General features: G+C 46.3%; 2 protein-coding genes across 4 annotated transcripts; one reads left to right on the top strand and one right to left on the bottom strand.

Annotated features, from left to right (window-relative positions):
• LOC8054325 (patatin-like protein 7) lies at positions 555-2,894 on the top strand. The gene is made up of 2 exons (XM_002468120.2): positions 555-2,130; positions 2,226-2,894. The coding sequence occupies exons 1-2, from the start codon at positions 1,015-1,017 to the stop codon at positions 2,490-2,492; spliced, it is 1,383 nt and encodes a 460-aa protein (XP_002468165.1). The 5' UTR covers positions 555-1,014; the 3' UTR covers positions 2,493-2,894.
• LOC8054324 (protein TPR3) lies at positions 9,668-18,220 on the bottom strand. Of its 3 annotated transcripts, none has more exons than XM_021450970.1 (28): positions 18,064-18,220; positions 17,566-17,767; positions 17,270-17,412; positions 17,008-17,187; positions 16,810-16,923; positions 16,530-16,688; positions 15,627-15,804; positions 15,400-15,520; positions 15,184-15,299; positions 14,916-15,072; positions 14,707-14,816; positions 14,559-14,628; positions 14,406-14,479; positions 14,200-14,295; positions 14,027-14,122; positions 13,799-13,926; positions 13,460-13,694; positions 13,185-13,349; positions 13,033-13,110; positions 12,789-12,935; positions 12,303-12,410; positions 11,985-12,164; positions 11,779-11,907; positions 11,607-11,702; positions 11,328-11,513; positions 11,070-11,236; positions 10,279-10,537; positions 9,668-9,978 (listed from the first exon to the last, which is right to left on the bottom strand). In XM_021450970.1, the coding sequence occupies exons 3-27, from the start codon at positions 17,347-17,349 to the stop codon at positions 10,327-10,329; spliced, it is 3,381 nt and encodes a 1,126-aa protein (XP_021306645.1). In that variant the 5' UTR covers positions 17,350-17,412; positions 17,566-17,767; positions 18,064-18,220; the 3' UTR covers positions 9,668-9,978; positions 10,279-10,326. The 3 variants fall into 3 exon arrangements, with proteins under 3 accessions (XP_021306645.1, XP_002465540.1, XP_021306646.1); XM_002465495.2 differs by having other exon boundaries at positions 9,669-9,978; positions 14,916-15,069; XM_021450971.1 differs by lacking the exon at positions 9,668-9,978 and adding an exon at positions 10,049-10,124.

Genomic DNA, 23,645 nt, shown 5'->3' with positions numbered 1-23,645 from the left:
CTGCGACCCTCCTGCCTGCTGTTAAGTCCGTGGCAGAAATACTGCCACCCGCGCCCTCTGATGATTCTCATGGGAAAAAGAGATATCTTCACGACAGGCAAAAGTGCAGGCACATATGGTCGCGCTCCTCGGCGTTGCAGCCGTGGACCGCCTCCACGCAGACGCAGAGACGCGCAACCGCAGTCTCCGTCCTCGATCGTGCTAATCCCATCAGGCTCTAGAACTAGAACGGCCGTGGAGGGGAATCAACCTAGTATGAATTACTTCCCCGCTTTGGCTTTTCCTGGCCCCACAGCTTGGATTAATCACAGCTCGCCTGTTTATACGTAATTTATTAATCCAGCACGAGCCCAGGTGACGACCGCGGCGTGACGCCAACCAAGCTCCGTGGACCCGTTCCACCGCTGCCGCGCCGCCTCACGGATCTCGAGGCGGCAACGTACGCCCGCGGTACCGTCCGCTCGCCGTGCACCGGGGGAGCGGTGTCCAGGGCCAGCTCGCGCGGCTGGAAGCCTGGAGCCGCTCCATCGGTTACGGCGCAGCACCACGACACGAACGACCAGAGAGGAGAAAAGCCACAGAGGAGACGACGACGACCCCCCTCGCTCGCTCGCGCAGGCCCTTTCTCTTCGCCTCCTCGGCCTTCTTCCCTCTTTAACCTTCCACTCTCCCCCGTCGCCTATCTTCGTCTCCCTCCCTCCTCTCGCTCGCGCACCTTTCCGAGCCGCCTCCTTCCTTTCTTCGCGTGCTCTGGCGCGCGCAAGGATCAAAAGGCGCCGGCCACTAGAGGCGAGTGAGTGAGTGGCATGTAAACGGCCGACCGCTCGCTCGGCGCTGTGATCTCAAAAGGGAGCGAGAGACAAAGGAAGCGGGGCAGGTCGTGGCGGGCAGCAATCGTTGCGAATCCGCGCGGGATTCTGTCCTCTGCAGCGCTGCTTCCCGCTTTCCTGCCCGCCGGAAGTGGTATAATTCGCCAACCGGTTGACCGTGTTGCCACTCGCTCTCGGTGGGGGCATGGACGACGCGGAGGAGATGCAGGTGGAGAGGCTGCAAGAGGAGGCCGACGCGGGGGGTGCCGACACGGACAAGCTCAGCTACGAGATATTCTCCATCCTCGAGAGCAAGTTCCTGTTCGGCTACACCGACCCGCACCAGCTCTGGCTGCCCAAGCCGCCGACGCCGCAGGCGTCGGCCGCGGCGCCGGGTAAGCCATCGGCGGCGGCGCAGCGGGGGAAGGTCTGCGTGCTCTGCGTGGACGGCGGTGGCGGCGGCCTGCGCGCGCTGCTGGCGGGACGCGCGCTGGCGCACCTGGAGGCCGCGCTCCGTCGCGCGTCGGGGGACCCCGACGCCCGCGTCGCCGACTACTTCGACCTCGCTGCAGGCACCGGCGCCGGCGGCGTGTTCGCCGCGATGCTCTTCTCCACGCACTCGCGTGGTGCGCCGCTGTTCCACGCCGACGACACGTGGCGGCTCGTGGCGGACCACGCGCCGCGGATGTTCCGCAGGCCCGGGTCCTCCTCGTCCACGTCCCTGTTCTGCCGCGGCAAGAAGCGGCCCCTGGCCGCGCCCACGGCGGCGCTGGAGGCGGCGATGAAGTCCGCGTTCGGCGAGGAGCTCACCCTGCGGGACACCATCAAGCCCGTGCTCATCTCCTGCTACGACCTCAAGACGTCCGCGCCGCTGGTGTTCTCGCGCGCCGACGCCCTGGAGAACGAGAGCTACGACTTCCGCCTGTGCGAGGTCGGGCGCGCCGCGTGGTCTGAGGCCGGCCGCTTCGAGCCCGCCGAGGTGGCCTCGGTCGACGGCGCCACGTCCTGCGCCGCTGTAGACGGCGGGCCCACCATGGGTAGCCCGGCGGCCGCCGCCATCACGCACGTGCTCCACAACAAGCACGAGTTCCCGTTCGTGCGCGGGGTCGAGGACCTCCTCGTGCTCTCCATCGGCGGCTGCTCTGGCGGAGGCTCCGGCGCCGCTGGCGAGGCGGAACTCCGGCGCATGCGTCGGTGGGGTCCCAAGGAATGGGCGCGCCCCATCGCCCGTATCGCTGCCGACGGCGCCGCCGACCTGGTCGACCACGCCGTGGCGCGCGCCTTCGGGCAATGCCGCTCATCCAACTACCTGCGCATCCAGGTGAGCCAATTCGTGCATTTGATTCCTGTTTCTTGTCTTTATTATCGCTCTGTTCGTATCAACTCTGCTAAAAAAAAAACTGGGCGCGTGATCAGGCGAAGCGGGAGAGCATGCCGCCGTGCGGTCCGGACGGGGAGTACGATCCGAGCCCAGGGAACGTGCGCGCGCTTCTCGCGGCGGCGGACGAGATGCTCAAGCAGCGGAACGTGGAGTCGGTGCTGTTCGAGGGGAGGCGAGTCGGGGAGCAGACGAACGCGGAGAAGCTGGACTGGTTCGCGGCCGAGCTCGTCGCGGAGCACCGCTGCAGAGGCTCCCGGATCGCACCCACCGTTGCGTTCAAGCAGGCGCCGCAGAAGCCGTAGACCCTGGCGTTAAGGACGTGCAGACCTCTCTTTCTTCTTGCTTGGGCTGGCGGCGGCTGGAATCCTGCTGCATATTTTTGACGCGGCAGCATGGCATAGCAATATGGCATTGCTCCCGGAAGCATTTGCCGCTGTGAAATCTTTTTAAGGGAGGATGGAATATGAAAGGAACGTTCGCGATTATATATAATAGCTTGATCTTCAGTTCAGCTTAGGAGATAAATGCAGCTTTTCTTTACGCAGATTTTTGCTGTCCTTGTTGGTACTATCGAGTGTAGGTTCGTGGTTACAAGGTGTTTGGACTCTAGTGTCGGTAGAGCTTTTGCTTAAAAATGTTGGAGATACAACGGAGACGGCTTCTACCTTGCAATTACGCAGATAAAAATCAGTCGTTAGTGTTTACTGAATGTTTAAACTGTAGATGAATAGTCCGTGTGAATGATACCTTTTCTACCTTGTCAGAGTACCACCATCCTTGATTCTTGATGTTGGAATATGTTTTGTACTTGTAGGGTTTTGTGGGATTATTAACTGATGTTTCTTACTACCTCTGCCCCAAAATTAATTTAATATTAAGTTTGGAGTCACACATTCTTAAGTTAAATAGAATTATTGAAAATTGTATGGACTTTTCTGTCTCCAAATAGATATATCATACTTATTAGTATCTAAATATTAGGAAAATTGTGTACATATTTGAGCAAACTTGAGAGGGACATCCTAGACATCTTTCCAGGCTGAAGGGAAAAAAAAAAGCAAGAAACTGTAGGCGCAAGTGCTGTCACCATCTTGAAACTAGTCAGCAGGATGTACTGTACCTCTGTCCAACGAAGCGCCAAAAGATTCCTCCACGCCACTAAATGAAGTAACCTTTGTTTTGACAGCATGCCCTAAACACACACGGGACACGGGCACCTGAAACTTAAGCCCTCCTTGATAGCGAGAGAACTAGCAACAAAGCTGCTCGGGCACAGTTGTCGCCACTCGCCACTCACCACACCACACCACACCGCCGTCTCGTCAGTCAGTCCACCGTGAAGCCTCTGCAACAGTTGGTAGCAGCAGCTCCCACCATTGCACAAACGGTCACGGGCGGTCGCTGTTGCCGGCCGGCCGGCCTCATCTCCGTGTCGACGACGGGGGAGAGGATCCGGTGGGCGCGCATCTGTGTCGTCGAGGTCTCGCTTTAACCATGTTGATATTTAATCCGCCTGATGAAACGGGACGGGAGCGTAGACGTTGTTCGTCTTCTGATGGGCGCTGTCAGTGAACAGGCGGCGCTCCATGATTGACGGTTGTTGGATTTGGAGCATCTAGCATTTCGCTGTCGCGGACGATCACATCGCCCTCGCCCTCGCCACCGAGATCAGGGCGCTCCCCGTTTTACCTGTGTCAACCGACAGACAGGGATCATTAGCGGCACCGCGGGTGCTCATCAGTAGTGCTCGGGGAGTGCTGCTGCTGAGTAATCATCAGTAGCGTGAAGAACATACAGATGTGGTTTTACACTTTTCAGCCAGGGATTTTCGACGTCCATCATGGTTAGATGTACCAACCCAGACCAGGATGCTGGGCGTTAGGTTACGTTTCTCTTCTGTCTCCGGTCATATAGATACTATCGATCGCTAACGCACGCACGCACGCCGCACACCTGCAGGCGGGCAACCGGTTTCTGTCGTGGCGTACATTTGTGCTATGCTGCTGTGAGAGACCTGCCTGGATGCATAGATTGAGTCATGCCAGGATGATGTTCCCGGACCGGATCGTGCTCCCCGTACAGCTGCTACTGCTGCGTAAGCGCTCCCTGCAGCTAGCGCGTGAAGTTATGGGGGGTCGCACGGAGTTTGGTGCACCGCCTTTGTTCGGAGGCGCGCGGCGTGCGCTAGCTCCAGGCTCTGGTCCGTGCCCGTGCTCCCGTGCTGGACGAGGGACGACCCCTCCCTTCCCTCCCTGTCGTCGTCTCGTCGGCGGCTGGAGGGCTCGGTCGTCGACCGTCTCGTCTTGCGTCCATGACGCCGAGGCGGCGGCCGGCACGAATGATTACTGGGCACGACCCGTTGCTTAGCTTGGAGACCGCGCGGTGGTTCGTGGTTGGTTAGGACGGTGCCCTCCTCCGCCGGTCGTCTCTCTGCCTTAAATGGAGTTGCTCTCCGGCCAGTGGAGGGCGCTCGTACACAGCTTCCTCCGAATGAGGAACGGTCCACGAGACCCTGACCAAAACTACATGGTTTCGAGCCTGGGGACCTTTGCAAAAAATTTTGCAAAATTTTTCAGATTCCCGTCACATCGAATCTTTAGACACATGCATGAAGTATTAAATATAGACAAAAATAAAAACTAATTGCACAGTTTGTTCGAAATTGACGAGATGAATCTTTGGAGTCTAGTTAGTCCATAATTAAACAATATTTGTCAAATACAAACGAAAGAGCTACAGTGTCGATTTTACAAAATATTTTGGAACTAAACAAGGCCTAAATTATATTCCTTTTCACGTCGTTGTTATGCTTTCACGATATTATATTACTTAGTTGTGGGCAAGGCCATGTCCTGAATATACACACACAAAAAGAACAGATAGCATTTCCGAAAAAAAGAAAGGACAAAGGAGACAATAACCATTGACCTAATCGTAATCTCGTTGAGAACCGGGTTACACATCCCATAATCGTATGTTTTCTGTACTACGAGTACGTACTCCGTAGGAGTAGTTTCATCACCCTGTCGCTAAATATCCAGGCATATGTTGACAAGTTGTAACGGCACAGAGTAGGAGTGGAGCAGCCCGGGAAAAAGTCCTCTGTGCGGCTGTGCCAGAGGATGTGAAATTTGGTAGGGCCACCCTTGCTGTAATAGTACTTCCTCCACAAATGTGCGGATGCATTATGCGAATAGAGGTGAGAGGAACGGTCCCAAATTCTTTGACCTCGAGTTGCCAGCACTCTGAAATGTTGGTTTGTGTTGTCAAGTCATCAAAATGTGCATACTAGATTTTTTTTGTTTTTTTGAACAACGCCTGTAAATGTGCATAGTTTGTGTGATGAGAACTTTACCGCCAGCGAGTATATGATCAAAACCAGTTTTTGTGAATGAGTGCACTACTGTAAGAACTACTTTGAAATTATGAAATACAAAATACTTAAAGTTTTAAGGTTATATTTAGTTTCATCTAAAATATAGAATTTATTACTTTTATTATGACCTCTTTGGGTCCTTTTTAGACTTTTTTTTTAGCATTTTGAAGGCAAAATCCAAAATTAAAAAAAGACAATCATTTTGCTAAAAAATTTATATGGGTTTAATTCTATTAACGGACTAAAATTTAGAATTTTTGGGATAAAAGGGGAACTAAACACCTCATTAAGAAGCATAAAGAAAATGCTGCAAACTTAGCATTATTAGTCGTCATTTTTTTCAAGAATTTTTGAATGGATTTTTCAAGAAATGGAAACGATGCTCAGAAGTTTTGGCGCTAAATTTGAGGAAGCGAGCGCCGTCCATTCTTCTGGACACTGAACAGACAAAAGAGGGCAGAAGGTCGAGCAGCCTTTGTGCCCTTTGATGTGCCTCCGGCCAAATTATTTGGACAGGAACCTATCGATGGGGATTGATTTGACCTAAGTCTATTGTAGATTTCAAAAGCCTGCCGCTGCTGCTTTCTTTAGCTTTAATTTGGTTTCCCTTATCAGGATTATATATAAAGGGAAATCTAAGCATTTCTTTTTGTGTCTTGTACAGTAGTACTCTGGTCTCTGGCAAGTGCGATGCAGGTTTCGGCCCTGACCGTGAGGTGTGCGGTGTGCCAGCGCGGGCGGTCAGTGGCCACCAATGGTGCGACGCGATCATGAAAAATCCTCGTGTGGTGTCCTGACTTCTGCCTGAGAGACGGCGCGGCAACTTTCTTTGTGTCGCCCAGAAGTCCTGCTCGGCTGCTCCGACGCCGGCCACGCCAGCTACCCTTTCCAGTTTGCCTGAGGCCTTGTTTAGTTCCCAAAAAATTTTGCAAAATTTTTCAGATTCCCCGTCACATCGAATCTTTAGACACATGCATGAAGTATTAAATATAGACAAAAATAAAAACTAATTACACAGTTTGGTCGAAATTGACGAGATGAATCTTTTAAACCTAGTTAGTCCATAATTGGACAATATTTGTCAAATACAAACGAATAAGCTACAGTGTCGATTTTGCAAAATATTTTGGAACTAAACAAGGCCTCATCATCTCAGGTGCCCAGCTGAAGAACAGCCTGTGGACTGCTGCCTGTGTGCTGCGCTAGCGCTTGCGCTGCAGCACCAGGTCAGCTCAGCTCTGCTGACTGCTGTTCTCCCATTGTTCATCTCCACTTCTCCAGTCGAGAGCAGAGAGCAGAGAGTGAGCAGGAGAGTGACACAGAGAGCGCTGCGCCGTCACGAGACGGGATAGGGGTGTGTGGTACTACTACAGTGTAACGCAACGCGACCTGTGACATTTGGTAGTGCGGCGCATGTACGACGACACCACAGTACTGTAGGAGTGCAGAGTGATGGAACGCCTGTCCCGTGTACGTGGCGCACCCATCTCGCCAGGCGCTAGGCGATGGATCGTCCGGTCGCCCGCCGATGCGATTCTTCACGCCCCGCTCCCCGCCGGCCACTTTTACAACCTGTCTGGAACCGCTGTGCTGCCCATGCCCATGCATCTCCGTCCTTCCATGCCCCAGCCGGCCTGGTCCGATTCGCTGTTTCCTTGTGAGGCTAGGCGGCTAGCCCCCACGATGCTGCCGCATTGCCGAGGGCCGCGTTGCTGCATTCCTGCACGCCATGCATGGGCGGCGAGCTGTGGCCTGTAGGGCGCTCACGTCCCGCCGGAGGAGGAGGAGGAGGACAGGAGACATGAAGCGAGGGTGGGGGTGAGGCTGCTCCGCCTCCGCTAGTCCGCTGCTGCTGGAACGCTTGTCCCCTACGATGTTTGAGGTCGGGAGTAGGCGAGAGCCGAGTGGCGCGGCGCGGGCGGCGACGGCGGACGATAGCTTTGCTCGTTTTAGCGGTGGCACTACCGCACTAGCGCCTGTCCTGTCCCCCCGGCCCCTCGGCGTCTGCCGGCCCGGCACCGGCAGGGGGTAGCTCTGCTTTGCTGCCGAAACGCTGTCAGGAGGGCGGCACCTAGCCTCCTGCTACTGCTACCACTGCTGGCTGCTGCACTGGCTGTGCTACTGAATGCAGCATGCGGTCTGCGCCAGCTTTGCCGGGCCTTCAGTGTGGTGGTTTTGCAACTTGCAACAGTTACCACTTCTTTTCTACTCTCCCTGAAGGAATAAAAACCTCGTTTACGGAGAATTCCCTATGTTTGACTAGATATATGTATATGTTCAAATATATTTACTATTAAAATATTTTATAATTAATCTAGTGGAGCAAATTAACAAACATATTTGAAGATAATTATCAATTGCTTATTGCTATTCAAATATGTTTACTAGATTAATTTAAAAAAACATGCATATACAACATCAACATGTATATAAAAACAACATCATCACACACTATACACGGGGTGTTAAAAATTTAACAGGTATTGTAATATTTTCGTTTTATTTGAAAATTAGCGTCCAATCATGAACTAATTAGGCTCAAATGACTCGTCTCATAAATTATTCTCTAGTTGTGTTTTAAGTTTTGTAAATAATATATGTTTAGTATTCTATGTATGTGTCTAAACATTTGATGTGATAGGAGTTAAAAAAAATAAAAAGGAAAATGGTTCCGTTCGCTTGTTAGCATCTCCAAGAGATTAGCCAAAAACACTAGCCAAATTTACTGATTTAGCTACTCTCTAAAATAGATTTTACAAAAAATATTAGAGTACTCCAACAGACTCTGTAAAAGGATGGCTAGTGAGGTAGGCTATCCAAAAGTAGAGAGCAAATAAGGTAGAATGGAGAGCTACTAAATTTGAAGAGTCATTTATAGAGTCTGTTGGAAACGTTTTTCCTTCAACAATAGCTAAATTTACCTTTAGAAAATGATTTAGCTAATCTCTTAAAGATGCTCTTATACTCTCTCTCTCCGTTCCAAAATAACTGTCGTTTTTACTTATGAGAAATAACTTTGATGTGGGATTGCATCGGCCAGCTGTACAACTGCGAAGCTCTAGTACTATCACTAGCCTGGTCGGTTGCCTACTGGCGTACTGGCATGATATGTCAGGGGCATCTTCCCGGGCGATGCGCCCCGGTCCACATCCCTGTGCTATGCCCTGGCCGTGCACGACTGCACGGGCGCAGGTACCACCACGCGATTGCCTGCCTGTTCGAGCTCGCCCGCCGCCCGCTGCAGCCTGCAGCGCCTCAGCTCGGCAAAGCAACGGAGGTCGATTTCCCCCCGGACCCGGCCAGCGAATGTCACGTACAACGTCGTACTACGTGCTTAGCTTGCATCCACGAAGGGCTTGTACGTGCCACGACGCACAGGCCAGAGGGGGGCAGGCATGGGCTGGGCCGCTGGGCAGTCGCCGCTGGCTTCCAAATCCCCGCCATGCACCATGCCAGTTGCATGGGGCTGGCCGTGTGACTCACCGGCTCACATGTGGTGGCCGTCGGGCAGTAACCATGACACCACCTCCCTCAGTTTCAACACCGTCCACCGAGACGAGCGCTGACCTACACCTGCTCAGTGACTGAAGAGTAGGCTGGCTGTGGCTGAATCTTCTGTCCTCTGTTTCCAGCGTCTCCTTGCTAAGCCACTTCTCATTGGTGCACGTCTACAAGCCCTTGTGCTTGGCAGAGGCGAGCCAGCAGAGGTAGCTTTCCATTAGATGCCGAAAGCGGTCAGAGTGGCAGCCGCATTCAGCAAGTCACCAGCGAGTACGTTTTGTTCCTTTGCGGGGGTAGGTCGCTGTGCCGAGCGTCATCAGTGCCACGATATGATCCCACCACCATGTATATTCAAGGATGGTAGATGGACCACTCAACACTCCAAATTTCATGTATGCTACGAGAGTATACATCTTTTTTCAAGATACAGTTACAACCCCTTGCTAGAAAAACTACAGATCAAATCACGAGGCAAAAATCACCATGGTGACCTGGTGAGGCAGTTAAGCCTCGTTTATAAAAATGAAGAGATACTCGCTGGATGCAAGTCAGAAACAGCATTTTTTAATTAAGATAGCAAAAACGGCGGAACAGGGCCAAGAGGCAAACGAAACAAGATACTTTCACTAAGTCATAATAAATATAGGTACCAAGCACACCCAAACTGATAGTTGTACTACATCTTATCTACTGATAGTTGTACTACATCTTATCTACTGATAAAAACTCTTCACAGCACGGTAAACAAAGCAAAATGAAATACTAGGACTATCCTCCTCACTCGATACAGTCATTAGAAATATATATAAGCAACGGATAAACTGCTGTTGAGCTTGTTTTTATTGAGCGCATTGTCTGACTCCCTTGGAACCGATCTGCCAAGGTTAGTTGCACCACCCTTTGAAGCCCATCTGCAGAACAAGATGATGTTATGAACTGAACAAAAACTCTTCCCCGCTGATCTGTATTGACAATGTTCCCTTTGGTATTCATCAGGGGCTTTGTTTGACAGTTGAAATTAATATGTCGACCAAAGAGTACAGTATATTCTTTGTTCCTGCGATTGTGTTGATATGTTTCAGCCTAAATCATAGCAGTTTATTGGCCAAACTTCTAAACTGCACCAATCCATTATAAATGCTCTATACATATCAAGGCAAGGAATTTAAAAATAAAAAAGTTCAATTTGTTTCATCGACTTAGAAAGGTACCTTGGTTAGACTCATGCCACGAAAAATCTACCAGTTCCAACTTCTTAATCATCTTTCTGGTTGGTCAGAACTTGAAGCTCCATTAGGAGGCGGCGTGGACAAGTTGCTAGCAGACCCATTCTCTACTGGTGGAGGATTTCCCCATTTTCTCTCAGATTCCAAAGGTTCCAACACAAAAACACCACCATCAGTCAGCCCTAGAGCAAACTGGCTTGCTTCCGAAGGGTGTGCCGCAACCACAACAGGATGAACACTCGGACTACAAGAGAAAGATATTGAAGCAACCATCAAAAATTTGTTAAAAGTTGTGCGCTAAACATATGAGTTGCTTATTACAGAAACATTTCAAAGACTAAAGACTTATACAGATTGCATAAGAAGCAAAAACATGCTGCAGAAAATCAAGTGGCAGTTTGTGGCTTCAATGAATCGCAACGTTTGTGTTTTAATTTCTTCTTCCCAAGACCTTTTACAACTCATTTCAATACACTCACTATACCTTTTTTGAATAAGGAGTAATATAAAATTATAACCCCCACCCCCACCCCACCAGCGCTGCAGCACATGCAGGAGTTTTGGCACGCAGTCCTAGAGGCACACACACAAGGTAATGTGGAAACTAGAACAGGCAGGTGTTACCAGTATGTGCGCTCAACTTGATCTTAAGTTTTATAAATTTGGAACAAGAATGCCAATTCAATCAAAGACAGACATCATTTCCGATACAATAAAAGACAGACACCATTCCAAAAAAACAATGCTAGAAACAAATTATGTGTTTTATAGAATACCTGATATTTGGAGGAAGATATGAAGCAGGAAGAATCCGACATTGAAGTCTCAAACTTGATGCATTAAATATGCCAACAGTAGCATCCATAAAGCTTGCATAGATCAGTTGACTATCACACGAGAATGTGGCATGTGTGATTGGAGGTGAATTCTCTCGAACAGGCCACTGTAAGTGAAGTTATGTTGGGAAATGAGAACCTTCATACTGAACTCCATTGCAAGTGTAATCTGCAGACAAATGAGGGGAGACAGTTTACCTGCTTCACTGGTTCTAGTTTTGTAGTTTCATAGATGGCAATCTGGGTTTCATGCACAACAAGAAAATGCATTTGATCTTGGTGGAACTGAACACGAGTGTCCAAGATATTGGATTGGCGACCTGATGGTATCTGCAAAAATCTGGTCTTTTGCTTCTCCCATCCATCCGTGTTCCAAACACATAACTAAAAGAGGAAATAATTAAAATGGTGAAAATTTAATTTAAGAAGTATGTCAGATATGATCTGAAATTCTGAATTGACAGTTCAGTAACTAACCTGGGCATCAGCTCCTGAAGAGACTAGCACATTTAGCACATTTGAAAAGGCAAGACCCGTGATTCTCTTAGAGTGACCTCTGAGCTTGCTTTTGACCTGTACAAAGAACAAATAAGGCATATTTTAACTGCGTCCTGTTCAATGGAAAGAAAAACAAAGCCACTGTGAATACCTCATCAATTCGGACATTATAGATTTGGATGGTCGAGTCATCCATTCCAATTGCAATTATGTTGTTATCTTGGGGGTGAAATGCAAGAAAAGTTGCTGCTGGCGGTGCAGGCATAAATGTTGTCATCGTCTGCAGCAAATACAAAATCAAAGATTGTTTCTACAAGAAAAAAAGCTAAATGTATCAAAGTGTAAAGATTTACCAACCTTGAAGGTCATCATGTTGAACAGAGAGATTTTCCCTCCAGAAGCAGACATGACATATGAATCATTCTTCGACAAAGCAAAGCAGTGAACAGCTTCTTCAGGATTATTATCAGTTGTGTCATTAGTCATGAAGATGCCACTTGGTGGTTGCCATAGGGTGGGAGACACACTCGCGGTCGCCTATAAGATTGATGAATAGCAAAATTGAACAATTTAGTAACAATCTACCACAAAAATTTTCACCTATGATATGCAGAGAAGATGAGCAATCTGAACACTATTTATGCACATCTGGGAACATAAGAAAACATATCTCACCTTTCCAGAATTGCGATCACTGCGTGGCCATTTCCAGAGTAGATGAACAGCGCTTGAAGTTAAAGCCAAGATAGCAAGACCAGAATTTGTGTAAATCAATCTCGAGATCTGCAATTAGAGAGAAAAAACATCAAACCTTATGATAAAATCAGCATAGTCAATGCCAAGGATAATGGAGAAATCAAGAATACAAGTCATATATGAGATGCCATCCAAAATCAAGAATACAAGTCATATGAGATGCCATCCATTTTGGACAAGCATCACATATATTGAACTGAAAAATAAGGTAAACATGTAGGCAGGAGCTTAGTGTAATTAGTTAATGTTCCAAGCCCAAATGAATGAAAGAGCTGACACACCAAAAGATGTATTCATGTATACATGAAAACCGAGCCCAAATAATTATGCGTCACAAAATGAAATAAGTTGTAAACAGACATTTTATAGATTAATGGAAAAGTGGAGGGGTTAAAGTATTATTACCTTGCTTGTTCTCATGTTATCCGCCAGTTTGATTGATCTGCACTGAGTTGACTCAGTTATCTCCATAAGCTTCCATACCTTTGACTTGTCCAGGGACTCATCAGCTATTCTAGGTTTTACATCAACCAAACTTCTGCTATCACCATTCTGTTCATTTTCCAGAGTACAACGAAGTTAGTTGGGATCATAGTTGTTTTTGTAATAGAAGAATACAAGATCATCTGAAGAGGTAATATATGCAGACCATTGCAGTTATAGCTGACGGAGCAGCAGCTACTGAACTGCTTGCTGCAGCCGCATTTGCCGCAGTCAATATTAGAGGCTGCATAAACAAGGATTGATTAGATTCATGATTGCAAATATTCTTCTCGGAATTTTGTTATTACAAGTAATTACCTTTGTTACAGTCTCAGTTGCATTACGAGAAGCATCAAAAGAGCGATTTTCCAGAGTGCGCAGCAACCTAAGTCCATCAGCATTTGCTAAGATCTTGATACCATTGTCAAGAGTAGAGACAGCCAATAGAGTTCCTTCCTTGTTGAAGCGTATCCGTGGACTTGCCTGATGATTATGGGGCCATGTTAATACAACGACGAAATTCCATACTTCATTGTATGCAATCAACCATTCAACAAACGGGAGCACACAAGAGGATAAGAAAAACAACTCACAGGTAAGCCACCATCAGCATCAATGGTAGTCAGAAGACCTGTGCTGTCCATGTCCCATATCTTAATCATGAATTCATCCCCAGCGGCCAAAAACCTGTTCCGGGTGGTATCAAATTGCACAACACCCATGGATCGCTTACGGAATCCCTGATATGTCCTCTTCACTGCTCCTTCACTTTCATTCCATTCTACTAGATGTGATTCACCATCCTTGCTAGTGCCACAGGAAAATAACCTATGCATAATAAATGACAAAAAAATTAGTGGAAGGCTAGAATTAAAATACAAAACACCCACACATACTCCTAACATCAAGAACAGAAAAAGAAAAGCAGGAACCTTGAACCATCTGCGCTATATGCCATTGTAGTGCACCAATGACCTGGTGCATCATAGTCAACTCTAGATCCCAAATTATCATATAGCCATGCCTTAATCTTCCCATCTAAAGCAGTCGAGAAGATGAACTGAACAATAAGAAAATAATAAGATATAAAACCATTAGTTTTCGATGGTACAAAAACCAAAACATTTATCAATTGTCTGTGATAATAACTGGACAAATACCTGAATATTTTCCTTGTAATGTGGACAAACAGAATAAACAGGAGCTTCATGTCCTTCAAAGGTAAATTGCTTAGTTCCACTAGTGGCCTCCCATACCTAGAAATATACAACATTCAGAGCTTCATATTTGAACAAAATGATTAGTCCGAGAGATAAACCATCACCGAACTCACCTTAATTGTCTTATCATCTCCACATGTAATTATACATAGCTGCTTATTTGGATGAGCAAATGCGATGTCATTTACACCACCAATATGTGCATCAATCTGAAGAAAGCAAGTATTAGTCAAATATAGGAACCAAGATAGTCAATTGTACAAAAGAAAACACACCAAACAACTATGAGGTAGAAAGAACTAAGAACATGCAGTTAAACCTCCAAGTGTTGCCTAAGATCATCACCGCCGTTATAGGAATAAATCTGTACAATATGCCTTGAATAAGCAACACCTATTAAAATGATAAATACATTAGAGAGATGCAGCCATAAAAGGACAACAAAAACACTGATTAAATCATCTTATCTTACCAAACAAGGTTCCATCAGGACTCCATATTATGCGATTAACTGACACAGCTGGATCCTTAACCAGTGATGCCTGTTGATCAATTCATGCGTTATATGAAGGCTAACAAAATGCAACAAGCTACTGAAACACAGAGAGCAACAAACAAACCTGGAGGGTCATTGTACATTTACTAAGGTCCCAGACCTTGAAGTTTCTTACAACAAGTCTCTCTTTGGTACCAACATCCCACAATCCAATGTCGCCAACATTGGTACCAACTGTAACGAGCCAAGGGTAAATACATCACACTGAGATGGCAGGAAAGGGGCTAATCCGAACTTATATAATAAAAAAGCATTAAGACAGTAAGAATTTACCAAGAAGAAGAGTTTGTTGAAGTGGATGGAAATCCATGCTCATCGGTGTTGATCCTTGAGTCAAGGTCCGTGCAACAGTTTTGTGGAAATCATCTTGTTGGTAATTATGGCTCTGCGGATAAGTCACAGGCAGCATGTTCACCGGAAGATTCACCTGCTACGTTAGATCATCATAAGTGCATGATTAGGTGTAATAAACAGTATCAAGTACTCAGAGCAAGAATCTAGTAATGGCAATTCATATTTCAGGGCAAGATATCACAAACACCTCCTCAGACATGCCAACTGGTCTAGTTCTCTTGGAGATGTGATCAGAATCTCCTGATGGATAATCCATACCAGGATTAGCAGTTGTGGGTGTTCTAGGATGCTTCAACAAAGCGGCTACAAGATGTAAAGACAGATAGATATTAGTCAACAGACATACACACTGCCTTCGATTCAGGCCATTTCATTATTCTTTGCAACAAGATGACATAAATACCAGGATTTGTAGGAGTGCCAAATCCAATGGCACCACCAGACACAGCAGGATGTGTTACTGCTGGAGGGTTTGACATCCACCCAGCCAGAGGTGGGACAGGCGTTGGTGCAGGTTGAAAAGGCTGTAAAGGACATAAGTCATATCATATTCTAAACAACTGAACCAAACAAGCTCTAAACAATTGTACATATGAAGCAACCAAATCCAAATATGATTGACAAACTTACTCCATGGGCACCCAATGGAGGGAAACCTCCAGGTTTGGGCATAGATCCGAGTAACGGATTGTTTGCTGGTGATGGAGCACGTGCACCATTTGGTTGTCCACACGAATGATCAACAAAAAGAGTCTTGATGTCAGGATTAGGCCTAGGGTTTTTGCAAAGCTGGTGCTGCCAGTTTAAGCTGTCAAACATGAACAAAATAAGGTTACCCACCATATAAAATGCGAATACAAGAAAAATAAGTAGTTAAACATTAGAATTCATGAGCGCAATGTCAATAAGAATCAGCATGAAAAATTAATCGTCTTTACAATGTAAAAACAAGATACGAAGCTAAATGTGTTTAAGTAATAACTAGTTGTGGTGAACCAAAAATATGTATTACACAGGTACTTTTAAAGATGAAATGTACCAGATGCAGATGTGTTTGGGAAAAAACTGTTAAAATTAAACAAATTAGTCCCAATTTTCATGCTTGGTCTGTGAACTCCCGAATCATCAAAACTTCTTCTGAAGCACATATCAACAGCCGCTTTAGCTATTCATGTACTTTAAAGTTGGCCTACTTTTCAGGTTTCAAATGTTGTGTTGCTCTAATAAACCAATATTCTAAACCAAAATTGAAATTGATATTGTGATTCACGTGTGCGAATCATCAATATATTATTTCATTTTTATTATATATACACGTACTGTTCTATTAAATAAATAGCAGCCAGCGCCAGTTCATATGTATACAAATCACGTGCTGGTTCCACCTTCCACTGTATCCAGGCAACGTAATCTAAAACATTTCAGTTTCTAAGGCTCTGTCCTTACTTGCATAAGTGTAAGGTCACAGAAAGAAACAAAATGCTGTAATGGCTGAACAAAGAGCACAGAGATAATTCTTTTCCATGGGACTACCTCTGGTTAATAAGTGTCCGCAGCCTAGAATTCTTCAGGTTGGGAAATTGTAGCTTGTCGCGGAACAAAGGGTTAGCTTCAATCAGCTTCTTCAGCTCAACAAGCATTATTGCTCTTGCAGATTTTGTATCGCCATACTTAGAGAGCTGTTCATTTTCCCTAATAACAAGGCAAAAGCATAAGTGACTCTCTGAGCAATCCAGAAACAGCTAAAAGCCATGATAATAATGATCACAGATCAATTCATACAAAAAACAAGGGTGGCCAGTCAGCTCTTTACCTAAAGTTTTCCAAGGTCAGAAGCTGTGTGATCTCCTTAAACAACTCCTCATTGAAGGATGCAAAGACCTTAAGGTCCTTGACCAAGATTTCAACAGCCTTTGACCGATCATGCCTGATAGGAAAGCAAAGAAACCCTGGTCAGAACTGCACTCCACTCTAGCATCATAATCAACGCTGCACAACCCCCTCCACTTACTTATCAAGGGCCTCGAGATACTTCTGCTTGCGGATCTCGAAGAATATCTTCATGGAGTAGCGGTTGTCGTCGACCTTGGTGAATCCACCGAGGTAGCGCTCCACCTCATCCCAATTCCCATTGATGACCTCGTCCTCAAAGTACTTCATGTTGAAATAGAATCCGGACTCCTGCTCCAGCCTAAACAGCAACAAGGACGCCAAGTGAGAAAAAATAGAGACTACAGACAGGTCCATTTTCATTTTTGGTCCAAATCACTCACTTGTGAACGGTCTCTTTGAATTTTTCCTCATCAAGGAACTGCAGGATGAGGAAAACTAGCTCCCGGCTGAGCGACGACATCCTCCCTCCTCCGCCTCACCCACGTGGAGGCGGCTGCTCCTAGGGTAGTACCCTATAGGGTCTCTGCACAGTACCAGGGCTGAGTCAGAGTATAGCTCCCCCCACTTCACCCCCCGGAGAATTAGGATCTGACTGCCCACAGCGAGCAAGAGATCTCTCCCACGACAAATAAATCTCAGAGGAAAAAAAACATCGAAGCAAGTTAGGGTTCCTTACCGCAACCCTAGGTCCGGACGGATCGCCGCCCCACGCCTATCCAGTGGAAACCGACGCGTCGGGGGCGGGGCAGGCCGCCAGCGGCCGTCCTTTTAGGTGGAAGGGGAAGCTGGCGGCGGGGTCGGCGGCGACGGAGCGGACGAGCAGCAGAGAGAGAAGATGCGGTGCGATCGAGGCTTTGAGGTCTACCGCAGGTCCAGACCTGACATGGTGAGCCCGGAAGCCCAGAACGGTTAGTACAAATAGCTTTCCCAAGAAATGTTTTCCATGGCAGAGGAAAAAAAAACAAAGCCATGGCAGCCTTGTGAGCAGAAACTTCAAAATAAACATCGATATTGCCCGAAGCCGGCTGGGCTGGGCAAGAGCACGGAACTCCACAGAACCGCGGAAAGATTTTGCCCTAATTTTTACTCAGCCTCAGATCTGTAATCTGTAAATAAAATAAGAGCAGCCAAAACCTACATGCATATAAACTTAGACGGGGAATTAAGCGATCACCTAGGAAGCTTTCGATCGATCCGATCTCGGCGTGGGAACGGCCGCCGGCGACGATCCTGGATGCAGTTGATCAGCACGGAACCGGGTAGAGGGAGATGAAATCACCACCGAACCAGGTTGGGGAGTAGAAACTGTTCGGACGCCGAGTTGAGCGATAATCCTTAATTTATATAGGCTAATAAGGCTGTCTGATACGCGCGTTGGTTTATCAATCTGCTTATCTCCTTATCTCCAGTGATAAGTGCATGGGATGTGATAGCTGATAAGCCAAGTTAGAGATGGTGGTGGGCCCGCGGTGGGCTATGGCCATTGACGCGGGGCGGGGGAATCAGGGGGTGGCTGTGGCTGGATTTGCTTTTAATGAAGAGATCTTTCCCACCCAACAGAATGATTTTCTTTTAAAAGGATCCGAGAGACATTTTCACACTTACATGATTTTATTTATATTTTGGTTAGAAAGGAAAACGTGCACATGATACGAAAATAAATCTTAGCAGTACATCGGTGGCTTTGAAAGATAAAAGAATCTTTTTTTTTTCTTAAAAACAAAAAGAAAAACTATGAAACACGAAACTGTGATCAGCGGCTCCTCTATAGTAATTTAGTGTATCGTTCCAAGGTTAAGTTACTAGTACTAGAGCTTCACGATATATATTTTACTACTTTCGTTTGTGTTATAGTTAAGTATTCTATCCATCCTAAATTATAAAATATTTGACTTTTTAAATTTCAAGTTTGATCATTTATCTTATTTAAAAAATTAGTTAAATATAATCAAATTTAAATTATTTTTAAAAAACTTTTATTAATAAACCAAACCACGATAAAAAGAAGTAGTTCTCTTATACAAGTTTATAAATAAAACGAGTGGTTAAACTTGATGTTAAAAAATCAACGATTTTATAATTTAGCATAAATTGAGTATATAAGTACAGTGTTTCGTCCTGTCTTTTCGGAAAGTATAAAATGCATTGAGCCCGTTTGCTTGTTTTATCAACTATATTTTTTCTGTCGGCCAACAGTATTTTTCTCTCTTAATAAATCAGCGAACGATATTTTTAGCTATGACTTTTAAGACCAACGAATAAGTATATAATAATTTATGAGATTGGACAACTAGATCATATCGAAAAAAAATTATGTAGAGCCAGTATGCACTCAAGTCTTCGTACATATAGGTCTTGTTTAGTTCCCACCAAAATCCAAAAAGTTTTTAAGATTTTTCGTCACATCGAATTTTGTGTCACATGCATAAAGCACTAAATATAGACAAAAATAAAAACTAATTACACAGTTTGACTGTAAATCTCGAGACGAATCTTTTGACACTAATTTTTAGACCAAAGGCTTCCACCCAGCTTTATTAGAAAGCGTAACGAAAACCCATATTTTGACACTAATTAGTCTATGATTGGACAATATTTGTCATAAACAAACGAAAGTGCTACAGTAGCGAAATCCAAAAACTTTTTACATCTAAACAATGCCATAGGGCTGTAGTTTTTGTGCCGCGTGCGCGTGGAATTGCTGGAAATCCCACGAACTGACGAACGCTCCTTGCTGGCTCCCACACCCCCACGCGAACGCATATAAAGCTCTCGGCTGCAGCGATCCCGGTGGCTCGACTAATGGTGTTCGTCCGATTTTTTTTATTTTTTTTATGTCCACGTGTGGTAGCAATCGGAGTCTGTATGCACAGACGCGCAAGTGCATATCGGCTCCACCTACTTTTTTTTTCCCGATCATACAGCTTCGTTATTGTAAGCATGAGCAAGGAAGCTTGTTAAAGCTATGATGGTCGGACCAGAGCAGTCTAGAGTTGTTTGTGTTGTAAATAACAGCGAATAAATGACAAAGAACACAATATCAATCACAACGGAGACACAAGATTTAACGTGGAAAATCTTTCTAATATAAAGGAAAAAAATTACGGACGACAGCCAGCAAATACTCTTATTATTATGAAGAGTCGAGTTACAACGCCGTGCGCTGACTTACAAAATTGTAACCTCAGTGGAATCCTAATTTAGGTATAGACGGGTATCCGATTTGTTCCATCAGAAGTCGATCTTTATAATGTATAGCTGAATTTAGAATATATTCAAGAATTTGATTCTACCGACAGTAATGTAAACGCAAACGATTTAAAGTTGAAGACCAAATTGGGAAGTGCAAATGAACTAATTTTATTTACGTTTACATTACAGTTGAACCAACCAAACACTATCCAAATCTGACACTACAGCATGTGTACACGCGTGTGGCACTAGTTCACCATCCACATCATTTGTTTCATTTTCCTCCTTTGAGTTTGGACAAACAAATCACTCGGCAACAAAAACTCCCAACAATATGACGGATTAAATTGCTTCAATTGCACTTGCGTTACCATACGCAAGAACATCTGGGATATACCGTAATTTGTTCTACCTCAACTCTGATCAAATAACTATGTTCATGGTCACAGAAGTCAAATGCTCTTCTTAATCAACCATTCTTCTTTGGGCGTAGAGCTTGCCCATAATAATTTTGAACGGCTAGGGTATCATGGGTGTAAGGCACGGAGCCAGCGAAGCCCCCTAGAGTCCCCATCTAAAATTTCAGCCGTAGATGTATAGGTAGGAGGGGCTAAGATTTGCTAGAACTTTTTTCTCACGGCGTTATTTAGTTACACCTAAAATTCAAAAACTTTTTAAGATTCTCCATCACATTAAATCTCGCGGCATATGCATCGAGCATTAAATATAGATAAAAATAACTAATTGTACAATTTGCCTGTAATTTGCGAGACGAATTTTTTGGACCTAGTTAGTCCATAGTAAAACAATAATTACCAAATACAAACAAAATGTACCCAAAACTTTTCACCCACGAAACTAAATAAGACCTAATTGGGCCAAATCTATAGAGGCTGAGGATTACCCAGGCAAGGACTAATCCAAGGTCCAATCATTGAAACAAACCCTATCCCAAGTTCTCAATCCATGATGCCCGTCTCCAACCCATCGAGCGACAGCTTCAGGGGCGAACACGCTACTCCTACAATGTTGCGGCCACACAAGGTCACGAGCGAGTGACCGAGCAGCCAGGCAGCGTCGGACACGGTTGGCGAGAAGTGAGCGGACACCCAGATGCGGTGGGTGGGCGGGTGAGAGGGCGCTGTGAAAGGTCCAAATGGCTAGAGGGGGGGTGAATAGCCTATTTAAAAATTCTACAAACTTTACTAAGCAAGTGAGTTAGTAAAACAAATGGCGAAGCAATTCTAGCACTAGCTCAACTAAGCTATGCAAGCCACCTATACCAACTAGTTCAAAGCTAAACACTAAAGCACAACAACAAGATAAGGCTAGTTACACTCCTAAACAAGAAGAGTAATCTAAACAAGCTAAACAACTAGCTAGGTATACAAGTAAGTAAAGGAGTAGAGAGTGATTGTTATACCAACGTTGTAGAGTAGAGATATATCCAACCAATCACTCACAATCACAAGAGAATCCTCGGCAAGAGATGACACAAGATTTTTTACCGAGGTTCACTTGCTTCCTCGTTGTGGCGATACACCCACTTGATGGATCACGAGCTAATTGGCAATCCAAAGCCAAACCCTCAGCGGGTGCCGCACATCCACTCACAAGATGGGGATCCTCCAAGCCACGAGCAATCCACTAGAGTAGCCAATTGCGATCTCCCGCGGGGAAGGCTCAAGAACCCCTCACAAATCACTTGGCGAGGCTCGAAACAATCTCCAATCACGAGCTCAACACCACCGCTGCTCCAAGCCGTCTAGGGCGTCGGGAAACACCCAAGAGTAACAAGAAATCCGCAACAAACTCAAGAATCAAGTGCCACTAAATGCAGCTCTCAAAGCAATGCACTTGAATCTCACTCAATCTCACTAGGATTAGCAATCAAGCAAGGATATGAGTGGAGGGAGTGTTCTCTAGCTCAAAGTATGCCTCAAGTATTCAAAAGTGCAAGAGAGTGCCCCCTAAAGCCGGCCACCAACTATTTATAAGCCCCTCAAAAAAACTAGTCGTTGGGCACTTTCACTGGGCTGAAATCGGGGGCACCGGACGCTACTAAGTGATCACCGGACGCTCGACCCCCAGCGTCCGGTGCTCAGGGATAGGCCACGTGTCCTCTTTGAATCTCACGTGTCAGATTCTAACGGTCATCTGCGGACCACCGGACGCTCTGCAAGTCCACACCGGACGCGTCCGGTGCTCACCGGACTCATGCGCAGAGAGTTTGTCAAACTCGCGACCTCACCGGACGCTGGGCACCGGACGGTCCGATGCTCACCGGACTCGTGCGCAGAGAGGGTTGCAAAAACCCCTCACACCGGACGCTAACCACCGGACGCTACCAGAGTGCGTCCGGTGCTCAACCCTAGCAGAGTCAAGCTCTGACAGCACACCGGACGCTCGGGCCAGCGTCCAGTGCCTCCGCACTGAGCGTCCGGTGAGTGTTTCACACTGAGAAACACTTCCGCTACTTCTCCAAATTTCCCACCGGCGCAATAGAAAATATACACTTAATTTTCTCAAAAGCGCCGAATCCCGCCTCGCAAGCTCGGCGGGAGGGAGAGAGGAGCCCACACCCCTCTCAACCCTAGGAACTCCACCTCCTTTGTAAATGTGCTAACACTAACAAGTGTCCACCACCAAAGTGCACGTGTGTTAGCTTTTCACAAACATTTTCCCAAAGGAGTTAAGTTAGCACTTTACTAGATCCTAATGCATATGCTCAAGATATAGACCTAGTAGCACTTGATTCGAGAGATGACCGTGATTTCCCCTCTTGATAGTCGGCTATCTATCCTAAACCCGGTCAATCACTTCTCTACTCATCTTAGACCGGCAAAAGTAAAAACCCTATGTTTATACCTTTGCCTTGATAACTTTGCTCCTCGTCTATCATCATGAACTCCACATTATGCTTCATCCCTTTGTGATCATGTGGCCACCTTTCCATGCCACTATACACCTTCATCACATGTGTTGCTATGCCTAACTCAAATCACTTAAACACAAGGCATTAGCAACTTGGTGTCATTAATTACCAAAACCAAACTTGGGCTTTCACGCTGGCGGCCGGCGCCTGGCGGGCACATCGATGCCACTGCTCAGCTCCTAATTTTTTTCTGCCTTCGTCCCTGATGGGTGTGGCCTTGCTTGGCTTCACCAAGCAGAGCAGGGCATAAAGGTTCTGCCTTCGTCCCTGATGGGTGTGGCCTTGCTTGGCTTCACCAAGCAGAGCAGGGCATAAAGGGGCGCGACACGAGGTTGTCATCTAGGGAGGAGGCAGTCGCCGTCAGTGGAGGGGCCATCGGTAGGGGAGGGCACACAAAGGAGGTTTGTTCTCGAGGGAGGGCATGCGATCTTCGTCGAGGGAGAAGACCATCAGAAACCTGGAGGAAGAGGTGCAAAGGAGGCGGCGCATCTCGATGTCTATGGTGTCAGCCCCTCGCTAGAGCGTAGTGTCCATCCCTCGGGTCAGTCAGATAAGGGAGGCGATGGCACTTGCGATACAACCTGTTCCAAAATCTATCAGTCATTCGTCAGTGTTTTTCTCTCACAATA

The sequence above is a fragment of the Sorghum bicolor genome, chromosome 1 (assembly GCF_000003195.3).
Source record: "Sorghum bicolor cultivar BTx623 chromosome 1, Sorghum_bicolor_NCBIv3, whole genome shotgun sequence".
Classification (NCBI taxonomy): domain Eukaryota; kingdom Viridiplantae; phylum Streptophyta; class Magnoliopsida; order Poales; family Poaceae; genus Sorghum; species Sorghum bicolor.
Note: the sequence above shows the minus strand (reverse complement) of the source record. Positions and strands in the feature narration are given on the sequence as shown.

Excerpts from the sequence above, each read along its gene's own strand:
- LOC8054325 (XM_002468120.2), top strand. The coding sequence starts at position 1,015 with ATGGACGACGCGGAGGAGATGCAGGTGGAGAGGCTGCAAGAGGAGGCC. Across the intron at positions 2,131-2,225 it reads CCAACTACCTGCGCATCCAG|GCGAAGCGGGAGAGCATGCC; the intron begins GTGAGCCAATTC and ends GCGCGTGATCAG.
- LOC8054324 (XM_021450970.1), bottom strand. The coding sequence starts at position 17,349 with ATGTCGTCGCTCAGCCGGGAGCTAGTTTTCCTCATCCTGCAGTTCCTT. Across the intron at positions 16,689-16,809 it reads CTGACCTTGGAAAACTTTAG|GGAAAATGAACAGCTCTCTA; the intron begins GTAAAGAGCTGA and ends CCTTGTTATTAG. Across the intron at positions 13,111-13,184 it reads CAACTGAGACTGTAACAAAG|CCTCTAATATTGACTGCGGC; the intron begins GTAATTACTTGT and ends TTGTTTATGCAG.